This window comes from Podarcis liolepis, assembly GCF_965112155.1.
Source record: "Podarcis liolepis genome assembly, chromosome: 5".
NCBI lineage: Eukaryota > Metazoa > Chordata > Lepidosauria > Squamata > Lacertidae > Podarcis > Podarcis liolepis.
In genome coordinates this window covers 23,259,657-23,284,407 of record NC_139556.1, presented here as the reverse complement: position 1 = coordinate 23,284,407, position 24,751 = coordinate 23,259,657, and the positions used below count along the sequence as shown (strand labels likewise).

The 24,751-nt window shown below is 42.5% G+C and overlaps 1 protein-coding gene and 1 long non-coding RNA gene across 3 annotated transcripts in view; one reads left to right on the top strand and one right to left on the bottom strand.

Annotated features, from left to right (window-relative positions):
* CSGALNACT2 (chondroitin sulfate N-acetylgalactosaminyltransferase 2) overlaps positions 1-24,693 on the bottom strand; it is a 33,142-nt gene extending 8,449 nt beyond the window's left edge. The window contains exons 1-4 of one of the 2 annotated variants that reach the window (XM_083502690.1): positions 24,570-24,693; positions 10,679-11,919; positions 1,240-1,456; positions 607-708 (exon numbers count right to left, since the gene is read on the bottom strand). In XM_083502690.1, coding sequence (XP_083358816.1) covers positions 607-708; positions 1,240-1,456; positions 10,679-11,336 — 977 coding nt within the window. In that variant the 5' untranslated portion in view covers positions 11,337-11,919; positions 24,570-24,693. Of the gene's footprint in view, positions 1-606; positions 709-1,239; positions 1,457-10,678; positions 11,920-24,033; positions 24,354-24,569 lie in introns of those variants that run through there. The other variant, XM_083502689.1, reaches the window with a different exon arrangement.
* LOC310706664 lies at positions 10,828-14,828 on the top strand. Its single transcript, XR_014526027.1, has 3 exons — positions 10,828-10,967; positions 14,233-14,364; positions 14,443-14,828. It is a non-coding gene; the product is annotated as an uncharacterized lncRNA (long non-coding RNA).
* Positions 24,694-24,751: the final 58 nt, after the last annotated feature.

Genomic DNA, 24,751 nt, shown 5'->3' with positions numbered 1-24,751 from the left:
CCCCCTCTGGTTGTTGCTTTTTTAAACAAAGGCTGTTTATACTTATGTGATGCTTTTGCATTGATTTGTGTTTGTTGTGGTTTGTTGCAATGTGTTTTCTTGCAAAGGAACAGTAGAATATTGATTTTGCTAAAAAATAAATTCAGAAAAATAAAAACTTTGCTACTCACTCACTAAAATGCAAAGTCAAAACAAAAAAATTCCTTCCGGTAGCACCTTAAAGACCAACTAAGTTAGTTCTTGGTATGAGCTTTCGTGTGCAAGCACACTTCTTCAGATACCTGAAGAAGGTATCTGAAGAAGTGTGCTTGCACACGAAAGCTCATACCAAGAACTAACTTAGTTGGTCTTTAAGGTGCTACGGGAAGGAATTTTTTTGTTTTGACTATGGCAGACCAACACGGCTACCTATCTGTAACTAAAATGCAAAGTGATAACATTGCATGGGCTTCTCTGAAGGTTTTCTACTAACCCCAGCCAGTCATCAAAACCCATTGCATTATCTGGGGGGAAGCATTATACCAGCGCCTCATTAAGACAAATTTAAACAGCTAATTGCTGCTTTGTTTTTTTACATAATCAAAAGTTTGAACTTTTTCAACTCACCTAGCAACTGATTCTAAGATGCTCTTGACGTCAGAAAGCCCCTCATGTCCAAAATATACAACTGTGAGGTGAATTCGCTTGTCCTGGTTAATGCACACTTCCCTGGAGAAGCAAAACAAGTATTTGGTATTGCAATAGCTTAACAAGGGGTTTTGTAATTTAAAATAGCAAATATTGCATACTGGATTTGTTCTATTTGCAAATACATTTACCTATTGCATCCTAGAAATCAATCTGATCAAATTAATCACTAAGTCACTGCACTGTCGGGAATACCAGGCTTATAGGTGTGATGCCCAATATAAATGAATGACAAACGGGCACAGCTCATTCATCCTTTATGCCTTCTTCCCCTTACTGCTTCTTGAGATGTGGCTAATGTTTAATCCATTGCACATCAGGTACCAAATGCTCCAGCAATCTATGGTCACATTTTGCACACTATCCTATATTTCAGAGGCAAAAAAACATCTCAGATTTTAAATTGAGAAGATGCTTCTCCAAACGGGAACTACCAGTGTTCTACAATACCACTAAGCGTCATAGCTGATTGGAAGATTCACTGTATTTGCCTTCTACTGTAGAAAATGACTACATAGGATTGGTATAGGGCCTAGTTTCTGGAGCACTTACCTGAAGTTTTGCATGAACTGTGCAAAAACCTCCGTCCTTCCAGCAAGGGGAACAATGATGTTTATTATTGACCTGGAGATGTCAACAGTTTCACTCTTCACTTTCATTAGGGGCCCAAATGGACGAAACAGTGTGACATGCCTGTACTCCATATCATCTGCCTTCTTGTAGAACAGTTCATATTGTGTCCCTTTGTCTCTCTCAGTACGATAATAACCTTAGGAACAATTTACAGGAGGAACTGATTCAGTCACAGACTTTAAACTCAGTGACAAATTCCACTGCTTCAGGAATTACTATACATTGTGAGGAGAGTGTCAATATTCAGGATGGTGCTCAGCCAGGTACATTATTATGTAGAAAAACAAACAAACTCAGCTGTCAAGACTGAAAATGTGAAAGGAACTCCAGAGCACAATCTTCTCATATATGAAACCCAGATTCAACCCCTCATAATTCCACTTAAAGTATTTCAAGTACCAAGATGAGGAAAAGACCTTAGCCAAATGCTAGACAAGCTGCTGCGAGTCACAGCAGATGGAACAATGATCTGATTCTACAAGGCAGTTCGTTAACTATTTCTGCAACAAAAGCACCATCCCAAGTGTGTCTCCTGCTTTCAAAATGCTAGCCAAGTTGAAAATTGCACTCTTGCAGGGAGAGGGGGCAGAGAGAGAGAGAGACTGCAGTAACCAATGTTCAAAATGAAAATCAGACTCCTGCCTTCATTATCTATTGCAGAATTTTATTGACAGATTAAGATGCTTAGTAGGTCAAGTCCTACACTAAGCAGCAGATGACTTGGGCTTGACTGTGTTAAGCTGCGACTGATCCTTCTTCAAGAAGATCAATACTTGAAAATCAGCTGGCTGACTTTCATAGAACAAATTTGTACTCATTTAAGTCTAACCTGCTTCTTGGCAACATCAGGCTCTCAAGAAAGCTTTCATTATAATTACTACCAAATACAGTTTTTATAAAAGTACCCGTTGGTAATCTTTGAAAAAGAAAAAATATGCTACTTCTTTAGGCTTATCAAAGGCTAAGTGTACATAATTCATCCAAAGTTTTTTTGGGGGGGAGGGAGAAGCAGAAGATGCAAAGGAACAAGTACTAGAAAGCATTATCATTCCCCCCCCCAACTAGTTCCCGTATCCTTAATGTAATCTGCCAGCATTTCGAAGTCCTGCACCAAAGGATGACCAATTTGGCAAACGCTGACAATAAACTTGTATTGCCTCCAAAGAGCAAATATGCATTACAGAAACCAAATAGTATAGCAAACTATTTCCATAGCTGGCCTCAAAAAATGCCAGATATGCATTACCACTGCAAGAGGTAAATAATTTTCTCTCCATCAATTTCCTTGATAGAAAATGAACTGTGGTAACCCGAATTAAAACAAACACTATTGTCATTTGCAGAAATTTTTATAAATGCTGCTCAAAGTGAAAATTGTGAGTTAAATATTTGCTTAACTGGAAAGGATCAAAAGGGTAAGTTTAAGGGAACAGTTTTTCATAGGGCTGTGCAAAAACAGCCTCTCTAAAATCTATATCATATTTATCAGCGGTGAAGCTAGGATGACAGTTTTGCCAAATATTTTCCTGGGAACTACTGGAAGAAAAAAGGTTTTATTTTATTTTAATTTTTTTAATTTATTGTATACCACCCTACATCCGCAGAGTTCAGTGCAGTTCACAAATTAAAAATACAAGACAAAAACACAAAAAAGCAAGAAGGAGAAAAAACCTAATAAGAATAATACTAGGTCAGGCCAATGGCCCATTCAGTCCAGCATCCTGTTCTCACAGTGACCAACCAAATGCCTGTGGGAAACACGCAAGCAGTCAATATGCACACATTCTCCAAGGCCTGTTGAAGATTATGCATATTGACCAGGAAATATGCACTATTCCTTCTTCATGGAAGCATTATATGCACATTCTCCATGAAGCCAAGTGAATGTGCGCAATGACTAGCTGTCATGCACATTAACTGTTTGACAGGGCTAGGAAAATTTGCTTTTGAAATATATCATAATATATCGCCAGCTAAAACTTGTGATATCCCGATATATTATGATGTTGGAAAGGAGGCAGGGAAGTAGGAGGCAGTTGCCAGCCATGCAGATGATCAGCGTCACTGTGCATAGCTCCTGCAGCTTCCTGGCAACAAGGCCAGGCAGGTAGCGTTGTTCTGAGTGGAGCACTTCAGCCAGGGCACCGTGTGACACTGCAAATGCAAACACGGGGATTCCTGCTGCAAAATTTCTGAATCGCTCTTGCGATCTTAACTTTAAACAGGTTTCCAGGCAATGTATCAATGTATCGCCCAGGCCTACTGCTCAACTTACATTCCACTTAACACCCCTCCACACACACACAATTTCTAGTTAATAGCAAACATATAACAATAATGCGGCCAACACTATACAGTGGTACCTCTGGATATGAACAGGATCCGTTCCGGATCCCCGTTTGCATCCTGAAGCAAACACAATCCACGCATGCGTGTGACGTCATTTTGACCGTCTGCGCATGTGCGAGCGGTGAAACCCGGAAGTAACGCATTCCGTTACTTCCGGGTCACCCCGGAGCGCAACCCGAAAGCGCTCAACCTGAAGCATATTAACCCAAGGTATGACTGTACAACATTAATGATTAAAAACCCAAAAGTAATAAGAATAAAGACAACACCTGTATTTCTGTACTGGTAGTTTGAAAGTGTTAAGATACCTGAAGGCTGCAATACTATACAAGTATCCCCTGGACTAAGTCCCACAAAAGTCCAACGCACAGCTGTCAAGTAAATATGCATAGCATAGGGTTGAAGGTGGGGAGAAACACCCAGAGTTTGCAGAGAATGTCAGAAGATTATAATTCTCTATGAGCAAACAGAGTTATCATGCATAGCTGCTAGAGAATTAATCACCAGTCCTACTTGGATTTCTACAGATCCCGTCAAGACTAATGATGTCAAAGCTCTGCTCAGCTACTCAGTCCACTAAGGACTAGGTCACCATGCCCCTACCAAAAATAATTTAAGAGTCTGAAAATAGGCTGCATTCAGACCTCTCAACAGACGTTTCTGAAAAAATAACTTCTGGATTTCTATCTCCTGCTTTTATGCTGAAATGGCATTTGTGAAGAAAAATCCAGAAACTGCTATGTGGCAAACTACCATTCAAAACTACATCCCATCTCCTATGTCTGAGCTTGCAGTTTGGCAAAGCTCATGATTTACTGACATCACCTGAACCGGGGTTCATTTTAAGAGTCTGTTATGTGTTCCTTTCACTAACAGACTCAAATCAGCTATTCTAACAGTATGAAGACTTTGTTTCTGCTCCTAATCTTTCTTAGAAACGTATCAGCCTGCCCCAAACACAAATAACTTGTGCAATTGCCAAGACCGCCTAATTAAAAATGGCCACAATTTACCTCCACAATGTAGGCTTGGTTCTGCTGCAATATACTATACTGACTGACATTTAAGGAATATTGATTTTTCTACATAATCTGAATGGACAAATTTTAAATGTGTATATCCAGTTTCCTGTAGAATATGTACAATGCTATCAATGTGCATGTGCTTACGGTCGTAGGAAGGTGTCTGAAAGATGAGACGGGCGGGCATTGTGCGCATGTGTGGGAGAGCCATCTCGGGCAGCCTTTCCTTGTGGGAGCACCCTTATTTCTAGAGGAGCTGGGAGGGCCCTTGCAAGCGCGCATATACGAGTTTCACTCGGGGTCAGCGGCACCTTTGACATGACTGATCTCGCGCCGCCTGTCTGTCTGCCTGCTGCTGCCAGGCAGGCGGCGCGAGATCAGTCGTGTCAAAGGTGTCGCTGACCCTGCTGCCGCATAGCAGCTCAATAACAATACACTTAGGTCCTATATACCTGAAGGAGCGTCTCCACCTCCATCGTTCAGCCCGGACACTGAGATCCAGCACCGAGGACCTTCTGGTGGTTCCCTCATTGCGAGAAGTGAGGTTACAGGGAACCAGACAGAGGGCCTTCTTGGTAGTGGTGCCCGCCCTGTGGAATGCCCTCCCTTCAGATGTGAAGGAAATAAGCAGTTATCTTCTTTTTAAAAGTCATCTGAAGGCAGCCCTGTTTAGGGAAGTTTTTAATATTTAATTCTGTATTGTTTTTAACACTTGATTGGAAGCTGCCCAGAGTTGCTGGGGAAACTCAGCCAGATGGGTGGGGTATAAATAATAAATTATTATTATTATTATTATTATTATTATTATTATTATTATTATATAGGCGGCTTCAGTGGTGGGAGCCTGGCACCCCCCAGAATTCAGCGCCCGAGTGCCCCACACCCCTTGCACCCCCGGGTAAAGACAGCCCTGCTCAAAACACATTGGAAATTTAAAAGCAGGCAAAAGACTACTGGTATGCATTGAAAACTATCAGTAGTCCATTATTTCCATGTTTATTTCTCAAGGTTAACAACTGCAATATTTATATCAAACTCCTTGTACAGTAAACTTGTTATGACAGAATGGCTGAATCAGCAAATAAAATAAAACTGATACATTTTCTGGATGTAATGGTTTCCGGCTTCAACCAGGCAAGCTGCAAACTTATCAACTGGTATATCATTTTTGAACCCACACCAAGTATATGGTAGTCTTGGTAATCAAGAGTATTCATCAGGGGAAATGGCAATGCTAAATGGCTGTTAAAACTGAATGGGTCCAAGTGAGCAATGAACTCTTAAAATATTTTAAACCCAAGAGTTTATAAACAAATTTGCCAGAGAGATTGCAAACATTTCTGGAAAAAAACAAAAAACATCACCCAACACTCTTTGCAACAGAGTGGTTCACTGACTAATCCCTAGGCTATTTTTCCATGAAGGATACAACTACACAGGGAAATGAGTTTTGGAAAAACCAACAGCTTCCCTATATGATTATTTCCATCATACATTGCACTCATTTTATCTGGTTTGGTAGCTAACAGGGAAAAGCACAAATACCTCATCCCAATGTTTGCTCGCCTGCTCAAGTGGCAGTCTATGTTTTGCCGCACATTCTGTCTGTACTACTGGAATTACTGAGGCCTTTCCACTGCTCAAATGATTCCTGTCCTCCTCCCCCTTGCTGATTATTCTCATTTCTTCAGTGTTTTGTTTTGCTTTTTTAAAAAAATAAATGAGGCATTTTTGGATGGGCATAGAGTGAACTCTGCAATTTTCTGTCTTTATCGTATGACTTAAAGAATTCCACAAGCCATTATTGTGAAATGGCTGGGAATTTCAGGAGTTGTAATGGCCAAATTAGAAACAACTATTCTGTGGCTGAGTGAAACAAATTATTTGACAACGCAACTAAAACCTGCTTATAAGTTCAAAAATCAGAAATATTGCATTCTGCTGGTGGTGATCGGGGAAATCCATAGCAATTAACTCTTGAATGGAGTCTGGGTGCATCTAGCCAAATTCTCGGAGGTGTTTTGTTTTTCTTGTTGAGTTGTTTGAGTGGACACAGGTTAGCCTACCTGCTGCTATCGTGCTATACATACTGGCATCACTGCATTTACAGTTACAACTCCCAAAGAACTTCAAACCCAAATTCTGTTGAGATCTCATGGTTTAACCTGAATTCGGTTTCTCCATATCATTAGACAGAGTCACAGTTAAGGGATAATAATTTTAATTGTGCATGGGTATTTTAACAACTGCAACTGCCTGCTTACTGAAAATTTGAAAACCTAAATATTCTGATAAAGATGCCAATTTCGATTTTTTAAAAAAATATGCTTTAGGTTACTGTTACTTGCCGTTGTGATGTGTGTTTGTAATGTGCACAGTTCTTAAGAGTTAAACATTTGTGATTAACCCCTAAAAGTGCTTTTAAGTATAGAATCATAGAATTCTAGTTGTTCCAGTGCTGAACAACTCTTATTTAAAATTCATTTTTTAAAAAAAGTAACAAGGCAAGAATATCAAGTGAAGCAGTTGAATTTGTCTGGAAAACTACTTCATTTTTTGATGCAAGCTAACCAGGCAACAATTTTTATGAAGTGAGCAGATATACAAGATACTGAAACCACCAAAGGGAACAAAATATTAAGAGGGGAAGATTTAGTCATTGGTTGCCATAGTTGCTCAGTTCTGACCAAAAAAAGTCTTCTGTTGGCTTGCCAGAAAAAGTTTAGTCAATGCTATTTCCTCATCTTATAAACTGCAGACTAACTGCCTTTAAAAAAAAGAGAAACGTACCGAAAAGAGGCGATGCAGCATTACTGCGGCCAGCTACTAACCTACTCTAATGATTTACTGCCCAGAGTGATTTTCCTTTAAGTGTTGCAGAATGATTCAACAGCAACTATAACCCAACAATGAAGACACGTGGCCATGAAGAGAACATGCTCACTTTGTTCTGAAGGCATTGCTCCTAAGGGAAATGCATATGTAAAAGTCTTGGTATTTACAGAGTGCTTTGTGGGTATTCAAAGCACTTCACATACATTATGTATAATTCAACAATATGCCAACATGGGCGCCTTCATGGAGCAAACAAATTATCAAGACCTGAAGATTGAGATAGCAATTCACAAAACTGCACAAGTACACATGATGACAGAGACAAAGCAGGTGCATAAAAAAAGAGCAGTACTTACCACTGTGGTGCAATTTCTTGAAAATGACAGTCTCAAGGCAATCTTAGACATGAACATTTTCAATAAGTCTTAGAAATCATTGCCATATTTTTGACCGCATTTTGGAAACAATGACACAGCATCCAAAAGAAAAAGAAAAACCTTTTTTTCTGCCTAAAGAATTAGCAATGAAGTGAAACCATCATTGTTAAGTTTCTTAGAGCCTAAGAATAATGAACTGCAAAGATTCCTAAACAAGTGAATATATTCATGTGCCAGTCAAGGGTGGTCACAGCAATTTCATCCAAAATCTGACGTTCTCCAATTCACTCAAAAATGGTGCCAAACAGTTGCAAATACTAACGCTGAGAGGTTTGGTGGTCAAAACAGAAGGCTTTTTATCAAAGGATAAGAAATCAGCCCTCGACAACTTTTCTACGTTTTGGGGCACAGGGTGTACTGGTTTGAAAACTCAGCTGAGAAGTTTCAAGTACACCCAGTCTGGGATCGCTAATATGTGTTCCACCAGACTACTCTAAAAATGCTGAGTACTGCATGTAACTTATTACCCCCATTACAGGACTATACCGCAGCCTGAGACATACTGAAGTACTCCTGCCAACTTGTGATTTAAAAAATATGCCATCTGTTACTGGACTGGTGGAAAGTGGACAGGGGTTGGGGAAGAAGTCAAGAGTATGGAGCTGCTGTCTATGGGGGTGAGGGGGATATTTAACCCCCGTACAGTACTTCAATATTTACCTGGTTTTAGTTCTATGCTGATATCTGTCCTCCCAATTTCTCAAATGTTTTCTTCCTTTGAGAAAAGACTTCTTTTTTTTCTGCTTCATTCCCAGGGCACTTGATAATTCCTTTAGAAGTTTGCTATGGGCAGGGTTTTGAGTTTGTCTCATCGTTGCAAGGTGGCCAAGGACACTGCATGGGCTTTTTATTTGTGTCTTCCCTTTCATCCTACAGATCATTAGGTTGCCAAGAAGGGATTGTTTCCCCCTGGCTGAAAAAGGTCCCCCCCACTTCTGGAGCACACAGTGCTAAGCTAGATGGATCAATGCTCTGACATGGTATGAAGTGGCCTCCTATAAATCAGATGCCAAAATACTGAATGAGTAAGCAATATATTATATACATATGCAATAACTGGCAGTCCTGCACACCAGAGAAGATGCAACCCACCAGCTACCGGACAATTTCCCCTGTTTTTTAAACCATGGTAGGCAGGGGGGAAAACCCTCAGGTGGTTTACTGAGCTCCTGGTAGTCCAACACATATGACAGTGATACACCACAAGTTGTGCATGCAAAACAGAATGCTGAGACTTCAGGCCAGTCAGATTTTTTTGGGGGGGGGGGGGGGATGGAACACACAAAAGTGTAAAGTCCAGAAATGTTTAAGCTTATGACATATTTTCATCAGGCAGGGGAGTGTGTCATTGATAGTCTCTCTCCTTTAAATAACGACAGCAATAGAGTTAAATTTGGAATTGTAAAAGTTGATCCAAAAATGAATAATGATTTAAGGTTTTTGTTTGTTTTGTTTCATTTTTTAACCCTCAAATAGACTACTTAGCTGGCAGTTGTCCAATCTGTACCATTCGAACTGCTTCATGCAGATTTACACCATATAAATGATCTGGTTATAACCGTTGTTCATTTTCTTGAGCAATAATATAATGCTTCTTTTCTACACACACATGGGCATAAAATGAAACACATCATGTTTCACATCCAATTCACATGATTCACATCCAATGCCCTTTTAAAATGTGGGTTGGATTTTTTTTGGATGGGGTGTTATTGGGTTGCTTTTGTTTTTATTTTGATGTTTTTTATATTGTGATTTTATCCTGTGAACTGCCCTGTGACCTGAAGGTATATAGGATGGTATACAAATTTAATAAACAAGTAATTAAATAAATCACAAACACTAGGCCAGTAACTATTTCCTGATTTGATTGAGTATCTGGATTTCTGTTGTAGCTATCATTAATCCTTAAATTTGCAACAGAGTAAATATTATAAGAGAAGGACTGCAATGGGTGGGATTTAACTAGCAAGCCCTGTTAGTAGTGGAAGACCTGTTTCAAGTCTTCCACATGCACAACAGGGATTCCCCACCCCGCACCTCCCAAAATTGGCTCTGGAGGGGTAAAAACCCTGAGAACAGCACATGGGGGCAAGAGAACGGGGAACCTTCTGTGTGGCAAGCCAAAATGCTTGCACAGACAGAATGCTAATCAAAGCATGACGCTGAATTCCACCGGATATCATTGCAGTTACCAGTAAAGAAAAGTACATCGTTCCTGGGATAGCCATAAAACAAGGCTGGTTCAGTCTCAAGGGATGAATAGGGATTAAGGAGACAGGAGTGAGCCGCAGAAAAGAGCATGCCCTTACCTTGTACACACTTAGGCCCTCTATCTGGCTTGGTAATGATGCAAAGGCTACACAGGTTAAAGTAAACCGGGTATGCTTAGAAACTCACTTGGAGAACCAGTGTTGGAAGCTTCCGCAGGTAGAAAGGATATAGGGAAATTCACACACAAGTCAAGGGCAGTGCTTGCAATTTCATGGTGCCATCCCCCAAACCTGTTATTTAATGACCTACTGCAACCTTCTACACCCTCCAGATGTTTCAGACTACAACTCCTGCCATCCCTGGTCATATGCAGCAAGGAATTGTAGTCCAAAGCATCTACAGACTACCTGGTTGGGGAAAGCCGGTCTTCAGTCTCAGAAATTCTGCCATTTGGTGTAGACTACCATATTATGAACTAGAATTCAAAAATGCATAAAGTACCTTCTATAAAATCGTTTTCATTGTAAAGCTGTCTCTCCCCTATTCCGTCATCTTCATCTTGACCATCTTCTTCATCTGGATTATTGATTACCTCGAGGCCAGCCTCAATTACTTCCACCAATTCATCTCGCTTATCTTTCCTGACAGGTTTCTCCTCTGGGTGTCGCGTTAGCCCCATTTCCAGCTGGAACACCTTCATGGAAGTAAAGCTTTCAAAAGGAACGACTCCATATTCACTAGGCAGCTTGGCCCCCATGCTCACTTCAGCTTTGTCTATTTGAGAATGCAGGTATTCCAGGAGATCGTTGGGTGCTTGTTCTTTGGTGCCTTGATAGCCCATGCTGTTGACTCTTGGGGTTTTCTTCTCCTGTAACAATTTTAACTTGTCACTCATTTCCTGAAGCTCCTGCTTTAGCTGAGCAATTTGGCGCTTGAGGCTCATAGCTCTGGTTTGGTAATGTTCTTCTTGCTCCTGCAGGAGGGCTTGGTAGTGTTCCTTGCCAAAACTCTCCCCTACAATGCCAGGAAGTGATCCATTGCCATCCGTTTGTGGAGCACATTCAAGGAGGTACATAAAGAGCAACAAACTCAACAGCAAGGCAAGACCGACCAACAGCCACCGAGTTCGGGCTTGAAATATTATGCCTCTCCTAGGCATTCTTACGGCACTTAAGTTGTATTCCAACTAAAACAGCTGATGTTTTTGGTCATGTCTTGCTAGTATTTTCTGAAAGGAGCAATTGTTTGTAAGCTGAACCAAAACTATTTCTACTGATACATCCATTTGTGTGAGGCAAATAAGGGGGGAAACGTGCAACTGTTGTCTTGCTCAAGCAATACTGCAGAGATCGCAAATCCCAGTATTGCTACAACTTCCATTATTGCAAACATTTACAGTCTAAACAGTTAGATACAGCCCCCATTACTTTCAGGGCAATTTGTCTAAACATATGTTTTTGGAGGTGTAGTGAATTTGCTATGCTTCTGTATTCCAAAGACAACAAGTTGAAAACGTATCAAATTCTGATAAGTATAAAGCAAAAAAATCTTGCAATTTATAGCCGTGGGGGAATTTTAAAAATATTTTTTCTCACTATCTGCGCACCCCCATAAGAGCCGTAAATATTTGAGCAATAGTAATTTTCATGGGCAGTCTGCAGGATATTTTCCTCCGGTGCTTATGCTTCTCTCTCCTCCGTCTTGGAAATCTGTAATCTGAGTCAGCAAAATTAAGGGAGGGCCTAGAATTAAATGAAAAGTACACTCAGTTAGAATTACAAAACAGGCAAACATCTGGAAAACACATGAAGGCAAGTTTTAATATCCTAAAAATGTAGACATGATGAATCACAAAATTTATTTTTCTGCGATGGCCCATGACAGGGGCGGGTTGTAAACCTTCAATTCTTTCTACTGGGTTACACACCAGTGATTTCCTTCTTGTGGAAATGTCTGAAAGAAACTCATCCAACAGACTAGTAAAAAACAGCTTTTTTTCCAGCTACATAAGTGGTTGTCAGAATTATTTCCCCTGCTATTTTTGTCATTTCTGGAATGCATCATAACCAGTTTTTTATTTAAATGGCAATGTATTAAGAAGTTAGTGAATTTAACTCCTACTTCCAATTATATTTTCTGTCACCATGCCGGAACATCTACCTTCTTCTGAAAAGGGTACACAGGAAACCTGTAGTTTTTTCAGGTAAAAAAAAATGGATGGTTGAATATGAGGTTTAGAATTCCAAAAATATTAGAATGTGCACTTGTATTTTGAGAGGGCTTTATGGTTCTAAAACAACAAACAATGGGGGTTGCCTTCCAACTTGCATGGCGTACATAAATGCAGGTCGGTAAAGACCAACCCTCCCACAATCCTAAAACAGTCTCAGCAGAACCTCTTAACAAAACTACCCCTATGCAAAGTGCTAAAAGCACTGTAGAGATGTACTAACAATAGCTCCTCCGCAACTGACAAACACCTGTCTCTGAAGATCTGCCAGAGTATTAGGGCCTTTCCACTAGGAAGAGTGTTTTGGGCGTAGGGAAGAGTCAGATAAAATTATAAATTAATATCTACATGCATACTGAAGTAACTAATACCAGGTGTATCTTCAAGTCACTGACTTGAGTCCAGATGTGGTGAATCAAGATGCAAGAAACAAAATGCATCATTATGTATCAAACTAGGAGATAAGTATGAGACAAAAAAACAACACCCAGCTTCCAATCTCTATGGGCTGTATCTAACTACCGGTAATCAGTTCTGCTAGTGCAAGGACTTTAAAAGGTATTTATTATAACAAGTTTAAGGGGGCGGGGGTTAAGGAAAACAGAGCAGATTTAGGGGTCGTGTAGAGAAATTCCAAATTTTGGGGGAGGGAATGCAGCAGCAGGGCTTAAACCCACTTTCAAATATTTAACAAAAACGTTTTCTGTTCAAAACATTCTTAGTCCACTCAAAATGCTGCAAAGGCACAAGTATTCATGACAATCGGATTTTGTTCTGGAATAGATTTTTTAAAGGCATGTAAGTCAGAAATTGTATGCATTACCATGTTAACTGAAGGCTGTAAAATATTCATATCTGAGTAGAATGAACAGGAACAAGAAAGCTCAGTACATTTAAAACTCAAGCACAGACTAGGCTAACAATAGCAACATAGAAACAATCCATTGAGTTTCTGGGGAAACCATCGCAGCGTAAGTTTGCTTTCCTGACCATGAGAGAACATCCTTTTGACAACAGCATTCTGCTTATTGACATATAAGAACAGCGAAAGAACACAGCATTGTTTAACCAGTCACTTCAACCTCCAAACACACTTCAGAGTTGAGAAGCAAGTATCCCTTTCTTCAGAGATTAAGGCTGGCAGCCATCATCTAACAAACTGAATACTTTGGCAGATTACACAGATGCAATAGCACTGTAAACCAATATGCATTGTAAACCTAGCAGCTCAAGGGACAGATCCAGTACCCAAAGGATCTTTTATCAGGCTCTCAGTTGAGGCTGATTCTTGCTAAGAGACCTACTCTACCTCTAAACACACAAAGACCCAGACAGCTCACCGGTTATGTACAAGACTCAGCTCTTTGATGTCCCAAGTTTTAAACCAGCATCCCCTGATGGCCTGTTATGGGCATTTTATTAGTACAATTCCCACAAAATGCAAGACAAAAAAATGGCAACTACGTATGACTAAGATAACCACTTTACTTCTTGCAAAAGAATCTCACATACTCTAAAGCAAAGATAAGCCAGACAAAATTAATAATGGCTTCTGTTAGACAACCAAACACTTCTATCATAATAATGGTGTGATTGAATATATCCTTCTGATACATATGCAAACTTCATTTCCCAAAACTATCTTAAGGGTGTTTTTTTAGGCTACAAAATGGTCCTTTGGCTTCATCGTTCTGTGGTTATCTGACTCAGTTTAAGATCATCAGCAATTTTACCTCCAAGAGAAAAATGTTCCCAGACTTTTCCTTGATTTTGCCATTTGGAAAGTGACACATTTTTTCAAGCAAAATTCTTATTCTACTTCCAGGAAATGTTAGCCTTCATGAATCTTCATGGGACCTACTAGAAAAGCTTTCAGACTTCCTCCCCCAATCCGCTATGGGCTTGAGATCACTGGTTTATTCATCATATATTTTGCAAAGTCATCTGGTAAGGGTGAGTTGGTATTCGGAATCAGACTGCCTCCAACAATGGATGCAGAGCATAGAATTCATTATTTATGTTCTTTTAAATGTAGCAAGTGTGGTTATGAAGATAATGAACAGGCCACAGGTTAAACTGAGTCTGTCCTAATTTGAAATTAAGCTATATCACTTCATCCTTCCCTACTGCACTGACTGAACCTCCTTTCAAATGCCTTATCCTCTGCTACTATTCCAGCAACCCTCACTTTATTAACTAGGAATCTGCAGTAAACTTTGTAAACAGTAAACATCTTTGCCAAGACCCACTAATAGTGGTCATGACATGAGACTTAAAAATAAATTTAAGACTCAGCTGAACACAAAAAATTGTTTGCCTTCATAAATGGCTGTTTGCTGCTTTCACTGCTTCATTCACTGCTCTAGCCCTGTCCCCTTCTAATCAAACATTGCTAGGGGCCTGTAATTCTGTTATGTCTCTGCCATTGAGTGAAACTAAATAATTCACTCTTGATACAGAAGCACAGCAAAATAAGCCACCCCAAGGAGGTGTCAGGAATGCACACAGAAGCACAGCGGGTGGGTGCCCCCAGACAGCATGGAGTTTGTACCATCACAGAATGATTTTTACTTGAGAAAATTAATGCCTCAGCTATCAGAAGTTTTTAAAAAGCTTCATCTTGCCTACTCCAACACTGGGCCCATTTTTACAATCAACTGAATCACCGCAGCAGAATGTAGGTGTTTGGGGGCTGGCAGCTACATGCTGAATTATCCCCAAGAACAAGCAAACATACACTCTCCACTCACAGAAAAGTAGTTTGTTAGTAGAGAGACCTCGGTGAAAGCCTTCCTGAAAAAAAAACGTCTTCAGCAGACACCTAACCATCATCTTGCTAGGTGCCTTTCTAATTTTGGCTGGTAAATAATACCAGAAGACTGGAGCTACAGCACTGAAAATCCAGTTTGCAGGACAGGCTAAGTGCACCTCGGGGGCATATAGTTGCTCCCAGCAGTACGCCATCTGTGGAGCACAGTGAAAGGGCACTGGGTGTCAATCAGCCAAAGACCTGGTTAGGGAGGAACACTTTTGCCTGGTGCCTAAAGGTGTACAGTATAATGAAGGCACCAGGCGGACCTCCCAGGGGAGAGCATTCCACAACAGAGAGCCACTACAACCAGTGCAGTCTTTCCAGCAAAGCTGTTATTTGGTGTTGATAGGATCAACAAATTAGCTGTTGCATTCTATACCAGCTGAATCTTCTAGGTAAAGCCCAAGGGAAGCCCCACATAGAGCACATTGCAGTAGTCCAGTCTTGAAGTTACCAATGCCAAGCGCACAGTGGCCAACCCTACCTTATTCATGCCATAGCAAGACAGTACACACGCAGTCTGCAATGGGAGCAGGTATTGTATAAACAGTCAGACTGTATCACACTCCATAGTGCCATATAACTCTACGTGAAACACTAAATTTTATTATCTGAAGCAAAAATTTGAAGACCATAAAACACTATTTTTCAATTCCAATAGAATTCAGCTATGGTTAGCAGGGGTTAGCAAACTTTTTCAGCAGGGAGCCAGTCCACTGTCCCTCAGACCTTGTGGGGGGCTGGACTATATTTTGGAAAAGAAAAGAAAAAGAACAAAATCCTATGCCCCACAAATAACCCAGAGATGCATTTTAAATAAAAGGGCACATTCTACACATGCAAAAACACGCTGATTCCCAGACCGTCTGCAGGCCAGATTTAGAAGTTGATTGGGCCGGATCCGGCCCCCGGGCCTTAGTTTGCCTACCCATGGATTAGTGCATCAGCTGTGACTCCCCACCCCCTGGGAAAGAGAAAACCTGTTGACCATTATCCATGCCTGGCAACCTCTAGATGACTAGTTGACTAGATTGGTCAACTACATGGGCTACCTTTGAAGACTTCACAGAAGCTCCTGTTGATAGCCAGACAGCTGCATTTTGAACTGGCACTGCCCTTTACAAAGTTTCTCCCACGTAGTTAAACAGTGACATTTGTTGCCGGTCCATTTTCAGGCACAATTCAAAGCACAAGTTCTTACATACAAGAGGGGCTGACTTCAACCACATGTTCCTGTCTGACCATTAGTCATTGTCAGACGCTCAGTTACAAGCCCCTCTGTCATCAGAAGGGTGTTCCCAAATATGATTCCAACATCAGTGAAATACTTTGTTATTTGTCCAGGCATTCCAGTATGGTAACCAGCTGATTTCACTGTTTCTCAGCCTTCTGCTGAGTTTTATCAGCTGCTCTTGGCCTGCTGCTTTCCAATTCCATTGTTTTAGTCTGTATTTTTACTGCATTTGTTCACATTGTATTTAGGTGTGTGCCTGCCTGAGAGCCTAGTGCTCATGCCTATTGCCTATATATTTGCCAAATAAATGAGGCATAATCTAGAGGGCATTGAACAGGGTAGAAGCGCCCCTCTGCTCACAGAGATGAGTTTTGGTAGCAAGACACACCTGAGGGAGGCCCTCACTAAGCCCACTGAAAGCTTGGTGAGCACAGGTGGGTTTGCTGGTGGGAGGACCTGAAATGGGGTTTTTCTGGGGCCAGCCTTGGACTTGCTTGGTTTCAGCTGGAGGATACTGAAGACATAGATTCCACCTGTTCAAAAAAGGGAAAACATCATCCTTTGGAAATGATGGGCAATCTGTCACTTTAATCTTCCCATCACGCAAATTTAGGACTATTCTGTCTATAAGCTAGGGGAGGAAAGAGTTTTCAGGGAGCCACCATTTTTAAACACCCTTCTTCCCCTAAGCCACTCTTCTCATCCAGGGCAGTAGCATGAGGGGCAATAAGCTGCAACTACAAGGAAACTGAACATTTTTTCTCTTCTTCAATTGTAGTCACCCTCACTTCTTCATTAAGAGGGGGAAACCTGTGAGACAAGGAGCAGAATCAAATTGCAACAGAGCAGGTTTTAAAATCCTCTCTCAACCTCATGCCCATCACAGATGGGATGGTAGACTTTTTTCACTACCTGTGTCACTATTATTATTTTTTGTAGAGTTAAGGCTCAGATGCCCCAAGCCTGTGTGGATAAGATGGAAATCGGTTTAGTTATGAAACATCTGAGGTCAGACTGTAGACCTCAGTTTTTCAACATATAAACTGACTGTAAAGACTTTTTCAGTATTATGTGCATATTGATTCCAAAACAAGACATGTACGAGCGAAGGACATTTCTGCAGACATTGAGCACCAGCTGTCTCATTAAGCCCTTGCACAAATGGCTACTCCTACCACTCAGTTACATTAAATTAATTTCTTAAAAATAGCACCAAACACCAAGAATACTTCACCATCATCACTATCTGCACACAAAGTCATTACTTTATATACTACAATAGCATGATATTTGACATCTGTGCTGCGACATTACCCTGGAGCAGTCATCTCCAGAACACCTAACTCCTTCAGGGTCGGGACAGAAATACAAAATGCAATTAGAAGATCAGCAGACTTTAAAGTAGCAAAGAAAATAACAGCACTTCCAGGTTCTTTTACAGCAGTGCAGTTAAAAGCTACACTGAGATTAGGACACGTCAATGCAACAAAATTTCCACAGTCAAGAACTGTTGAATTACTCAACATTCAGCTAGTCAAATAGTTCCAACATTGTATCTAACTCATTCACATTGCAAGTGTCTAGCATTGCACAGAGTGTTGCAGCAGAGACTTCAACAGTCCTACAATATGACATATTTATGGACTTCGTTAGAAAACAAAACATGAGTTCTCCTAGTTGTCTTTTTAGATTCGCAGTCATAAAGCAGCCTTAATCTTTGTTGCAGCAAACTTTCTTGGCTTTTCTTTGAATATATCCATGATAACTAAACTAGGAAAAGTAGGAGTGTTTCTATTGTCAATACTGGATTAAAGGTAAAGGTAAAGGGACCCTTGACCATTAGGTCCAGTCGTGACCGACTCTGGGGTTGCAGCGCTCATCTCGCTTTATTGGCCGAGGGAGCCGGCGTATAGCTTCCGGGTCATGTGGCCAGCATGACTAAACCGCTTCTGGAGAACCAGAGCAGCACACGGAAATGCCATTTACCTTCCCGCTGAAACGGTACCTATTTATCTACTTGCACTTTGACGTGCTTTCAAACTGCTAGGTTGACAGCAGCAGGGACCGAGTAACGGGAGCTCACCCCGTCGCAGGGATTCGAACCACTGACCTTCTGATCGGCAAGTCCTAGGCTCTGTGGTTTAACCCACAGTGCCACCTGCGTCCCCTCAGTATTGGATTACCCAAGAGCAATTAGAAAAACTAATAATATTTTAAGTTAAAATGTTTGCCATAATTACATGAAGATTCTTTGTGAAATTAACATACAGTAATAGACAGTACATGCAGTTTCTATTAAGCAGCAATGTGTAATCCCACACATATATCTCCAGAAATTGTATATTTTAATCACCATGTCAGTAAATTGAATTTTCTCACTTTTATGGGCAGCATAGGTAACTACTGACTACAATTTGCAAATGAATACTTGGAGCTGGCATAGGAACAACTTTCTTTAGCTTTTAACCAAGGTTGAGGGGTCAAAAATGGGGCACAGAATGACAAATTTCCGTTCCTCTTACATGAAATATGTTGTTAATCATGGTTTGGGACACACATGCATTGATGTGAACCATAGCTGAACATGGTTCAGTTCCTCGAAGCAAAATGTGACTGGTGCCCGGCTACTTCAAATGCTGGACAGCAATCAGGGCAAATTATTCTGTCTCAAGAAAGAAATTAAAAATAGCGGGGTGGGGGGGTGTAAAAAACAGGACACCTAACCAACGAGAAATTTGATTACCTTAGTTACCAGAGCTCCCCTTTAACTCTGCGATACAATGAATCACTGTGTGTGGCTGTAAACCAGAAGCTGGTGGTTCAAGCTGACCCAGAACAAGATCCCTGCATTGCAGGGGGTTGGACTAGATGATCCTCGGGATCCCTTCCAGCTCTGTATTTCTATGATTCTATGGTCTTTAAAGGTGCTGATAGTTTACATGCATAGGCTTGAAGCCCACAATCCAGTCCCTTAAGCATAATCAAAAGACAAACACAGATACCTGATCACTCTAAGCACTTTCCTTCCCGTTCCATCAGTGCAACAGAGGCTTTATGCGAGAAAGAATGATAGCCAAGATTTTGGCTCTCTTTACAAAGCAACAGTTTTCACGCCCACGTGATTTCAAGTGACCAGCTTTCAATTTTTCTATGCAACTTTTTTCCATTAATTTTTTCTCTAACCAAAGCAAGGACAGATGGGAACAAATATTTAACCCATCCTAAGAGTAGACATCTGCCAGTTGCACTGATGATTTCATGAACATATTTTCCTTAACCAAATGAGATCACCAATATGTTTTCAAAGAAACAGGAAAGTTGTGACATGGTGCTTCATATGGTGTAGAACTGGGGTCCTCAAACTTTTTAAACAGGGGACCAGTTCACTGTTCCTCAGACATTGCTGGGTGCCAGACTATACAGTGGTACCTCGGGTTAAGAACTTAATTCGTTCTGAAGGTCCGTTCTTAACTTGAAACTGTTCTTAACCTGAAGCACCACTTTAGCTAATGGGGCCTCCTGCTGCTGCTGCACCACCACTGTGTGATTTCTGTTCTCATCCTGAAGCAAAGTTCTTAACCCATGGTACTATTTCTGGGTTAGCCGAGTCTGTAACCTGAAGCGTATGTAACCTGAGGTACTACTGTAGTTTGAAAAAAAATATGAACAAATTCCTATGCACAATGCACATACAGTGGTACCTCTACTTACGCGGACCTGTGGTTATGTATCCTTTGGGATACACATGCAGCAAACCCAGAAGTAATTTTCTGGGTTTCACCGCACAGAAGTGCTCTACCGCACCACGCGCATGCGCAGAACAAGCACCTCCGGTTGCGAAAACCTCAAAATCCGACCGGAGCTCCGAAACAGATCCCATCCACAACCAGAGGTACCACTGTATTTTATTTGTAGTGCAAAAACAGGGAAAACAATACAATATTTAAGAAGAAGAGGAGAAGAGATTAGATCTGATATCCCGCTTTATCACTACCCGAAGGAGTCTCAAAACGGCTAACATTCTCCTTTCCCTTCCTCCCCCACAACAAACACTCTGTGAGATGAGTGGGGCTGAGAGACTTCAAAGAAGTGTGACTGGCCCAAGGTCACCCAGCAGCTGCATGTGGAGGAGGGGAGACGCGAACCCGGTTCCCCAGATTACGAGTCTACTGCTCTTAACCACTACACCACACTGGCTCTTAAAATGTTATGCTATGGGTTGTAGTCAATGCCAGTTTGCTAGATCACTCAGAGTAGATCTACTGAAAACAATGAACACGAGTCACTTGGGTCTATTAATTTCAATGGGTCTATGCAGAGTAACACTGAGTTTTGCCCACCTCCCAATTACTTGCAGTACTGTCCAAAACACCTTATTATTATTAAATTGGTCCTATACTTGTTGAGCTTGTCTCTTGGCCTGGGCTTGGGGAGGGGAAAAGGTGGGGAGCTAAGAGAGGCAGAGAGAAAGGGAGCTTCGCCCACCGTTACATTGCCCTCCTGTGTTTGCAATGGAACTGTGACCGTCGGTGAGGGAGAGGCGATCAAGCAAGCAGCCACACCAACATATATTAAAAGGAGCACCTTCGGCTAGCCCTATCCTGCTTCCCCAGCAGCCCAGCGGTGTCGCAGGTCTCCCTTCCAAGCCCTCCTCGACTGGTGCAGGTAAGCCTTGGAACATTGGGGTGGGGAGGGGAAGGGGCCCTTTCGGAATGCCGGGAACGGAATTGTTGCTACTTTTTGCTGCTTCCCTTTTTGTGTGCGCCAAGCGTTTGCTTAGAGCTCCCCGTGGGAAAAGGAAAATGGGGGGGGGGGGCGAGGCAGGTTCTGCAGTTCCCGGGTGGGCCAGGTTCAGGACTCTAGTGGACTGGATCTGGCCCGCGGACCATAGTTTGAGGACCCCTGGTGTAGAATCTAGGTATGAATACTCTAAAGCACCAGAAATCTGCGTTATGTGATGATTCTGCATATTTTAAACTTTAAAAAAAAGAAGAAGAAAAAGAATGCAGCCTAAAGCCAAGAACCACAATTCATATCTGGTGTTCTCTTTTAGTTTGTGCCAGATAAGACCAGCAAGACTCATGTAGGGCTAATAGATGCCCTTGGTTTCATAACAACTTCCCACATATCCTATAGTTTAGTTCCATCTCAGCTGATAGACATTACAAAAGAATGAATCAACATGCTTTGACTTTTTTCTGCCTAGAACCAAGAAAAGAAGAGATATGGGTCAGGGGAGCAATCGTAATCCAGACATAACAGTTACTATGGGATCATTACATTTAAACAGGGGCAATGGGACACCAGAACTGATTTGCCCCCACTCCAATGACATGTATCAGGATCTGGATGCACTCTTAAGTAGCTATGCTACATAAGGGTTTGGGGACGCCCAAGCCAATTCATCTATCTGGGAAAGCACCAAAGGGTTGAATCTCAAGTGAGTAACTTCACCTCACCATTCCTACTGCAAACTCCAATATAGTTTAATTCAACTGGTGCCAGATGATTTCTGCACTGTGTCACAACAATGCAAGTTGGCTTTGCTTAAGGCTACGGCAATCCATGCACTTCTCACCTCCCAGGATACCGAAACATCCTGCCAATTTACTGTGTGCTTTCCCAGTACGACATGTTTAATGTTAAACTTGCAACCACCCTGTAAAATTAGGTCAGTACTGTCGCCGTATTCCAGAGGAAACTGGCTGTGACTTGCTTGAGGCTACCTAGAGAGTTCGTGGCAGAGGCAAAATACGAAACAGAGACTTTACTGATTCATGGTTCAGTTTCGTAGCCATGACCAGTTCTGTAACACAGTTTGGAATACCTCAGTTGGTTCTTCTCTCAAACTCGAAAGAGGAACATCCAACAAAATAAAATGATAGGAGTAATTTATCTGTTCGCTCCTCTGCACCAGGAATGGGGAACCCTTCAAAGATGTTGCTGGACTATACCTCCCATCCGTGACCATTGGCCATGCTGGCTGGGCTAATGAAAATTCAAGTCCAGCAACATGTAAAGGTCTACCAGTTCTGAATCCCTGTCCTATACTATTTTTTAAAAAGACAGGAAATAGGAGTGATCTCATTGTTGCTAGTAAAAAAAAAAGCCCTCAGTTCTTCATTAACAAAGCACCCCATCTTGAGAGAAACACATGCTAAATACTGTGTAGCACACCATCCATTTACCACCCACAGCCTTCCAGTCTGCATGGGATAAACCACTGCTTACAAAACAGCTTACTCTGTAAGGGATCTGAAGAAATAATGAGTTTTCTCTCTTTCTGTATGTAAGTGAGAAGAGATATGTGAAGAAAAGAACAGGCACAAAATAGAGGGAACTAAGTTACAAATTTACGGGTGGAAGGAAGGAAGAGAACATACAGCACAATGCAACAGAGAGAAAATATAGAGGGTACACGGCCCAGAGTTATTGCATGTGGACTGCTCGTCTTGCGACACATTTTAACTATCCTTTTGCCTATGAAACTACTATGACAGAAACAGATGGCTTTCTATTCCTCCACTGCATGCTTTTGCGCACGGAGGAAAAAAATCTGGTTGCAACTGAAGCAGCTATCGGACAACTTGCAAGAGTGGAGTGTGATTTTACGCAATTGTTTGAAGAAAACAGGCTAGGAAAAGTGTGTCCGGGAAAGATAAGGCACAGATAAAAAATACAATTGTGATTAATAGGAATAAAGGTAACAACCAAAGAATCCTGCACAAAGAATCATAAAATTGGAAGGGACCCTGAGGGTCATCTAGTTCAACCCCCTGCAATGCAGGAATATGCAGCTGCCCTGTACAGGGATTGAACCTGCAACCTTGGCAATATGAGCACCATGCTCTAAACCAACTGAGCCATCCAGGCTATCTTCTATCATTTCAACTTACTCTAACCTATATCAATTTATTCGTAATAACCACCAGCTTTGATGGTATATACTGACAAACCAGTAATTCCTATGACAGAAACGCTATTCCCCAAGATATGTAAGCTCTGGAAAGGTGGAGTGGGGGGGGGGGAGGGATGTTGCCTTCCACCGCTCTGTAACCAGACTGCACGAATGAGGAGTACAAGGCGTCACCCGATTTGCATTCAGAGATCTTCGGCTTGGCGTCCTGAAGCCCCGAGAGGATTTTTGAGGAAGGAAGGATAGAAGGTTCTTCTGCAACGGGGCGGCGGGAGGAAAGAAAGGGTTAAGATACGGCGAGGCGGAGGCTTTATTTAAGAAAAAGAAACACACGCAGGTGTGTAGGTAGGTATCCAAGAGTTGTTACCCATCCTGCACACACATACATTACCGGGGGTGGGCTAGTGGGCACAACAACGAGCCGAGGTGGGCGAGATGTTTTCGTTGCGTGCGCAAAGGACTTTGGACTAGACCTGCTCTGGAGAGCCTAGATTTGGGTGTCATGGTGGGGGTGGGTCGGTGGGCGGCAATCGTGGCACCGGGAGCGAAGAAAGGAGTGGGAGAACCTGCTTGGGGCAGATGCGCCAAAGCCACGGGGACGCTGAGATAGGGGGGGAGGAAGGGGAGAACGGCGAACGTGGCCCGCGCGCCCCGCAAGACTCACCTCAAAACGGAGCCCCTCCTGCTGCTGCTGCTGCTTCTTCCTCGGCTCAACTAGCAGCTCTTGCTGCTGCTGCTGTTGGACTGCAGGCTGCGCCGCGCAGCAGCGGCCCCACTTCCTGTGAGCGAGCGAGGAAATGAGGCGGAGGAGGCGGCATCGGCGCGCCTCAGCCACTACTCTCCTCCCGGCCGCGGCAGCCCCTTAAAGCGATAGGCACCGGCGGGAGGGGAGCGTGGCTGCTGCCGCCGCCGCTGCTGCCACTTCTTCTTCGCTTTCCTCCTGTCCATGCTACCCGACCCGCCCTGCTGGCAGAGGGGTGAGCCATCTGAGGGCGAGGCCAGGCGCCCTCCCGCGGCCACAGGGGCGGGCGCCCTAACCCCCACCCCCTCCCCACGCGACGGGTCTCGCCTCCTCTCGACGCCACCCTACGGGGACCCCAGCGGCTGACGCGGACAAAACCCTCCCGGAGCTGCGTTTTCAACTCCTTGCGCGCGCGCGCGCCTGCATAAAGTCGCTTCGCCTCACAACGCAAAAATTACCTCACAATTCGCGCGCGTCCCTTTGCGCGGAGAGGCGTCGGCGCGCGCCCCTTTCGCCATCCCAGCCCGGGCTGAAGCGGCGGCTCTCGCCTCGAGAGGAGCACCGTCCCTTCTCCGCCTCATCTCCGCGGGCGCGCTCTTCACGCCTCGCATTTCATAAAGTACTTCGCTTCTGCTGTTGC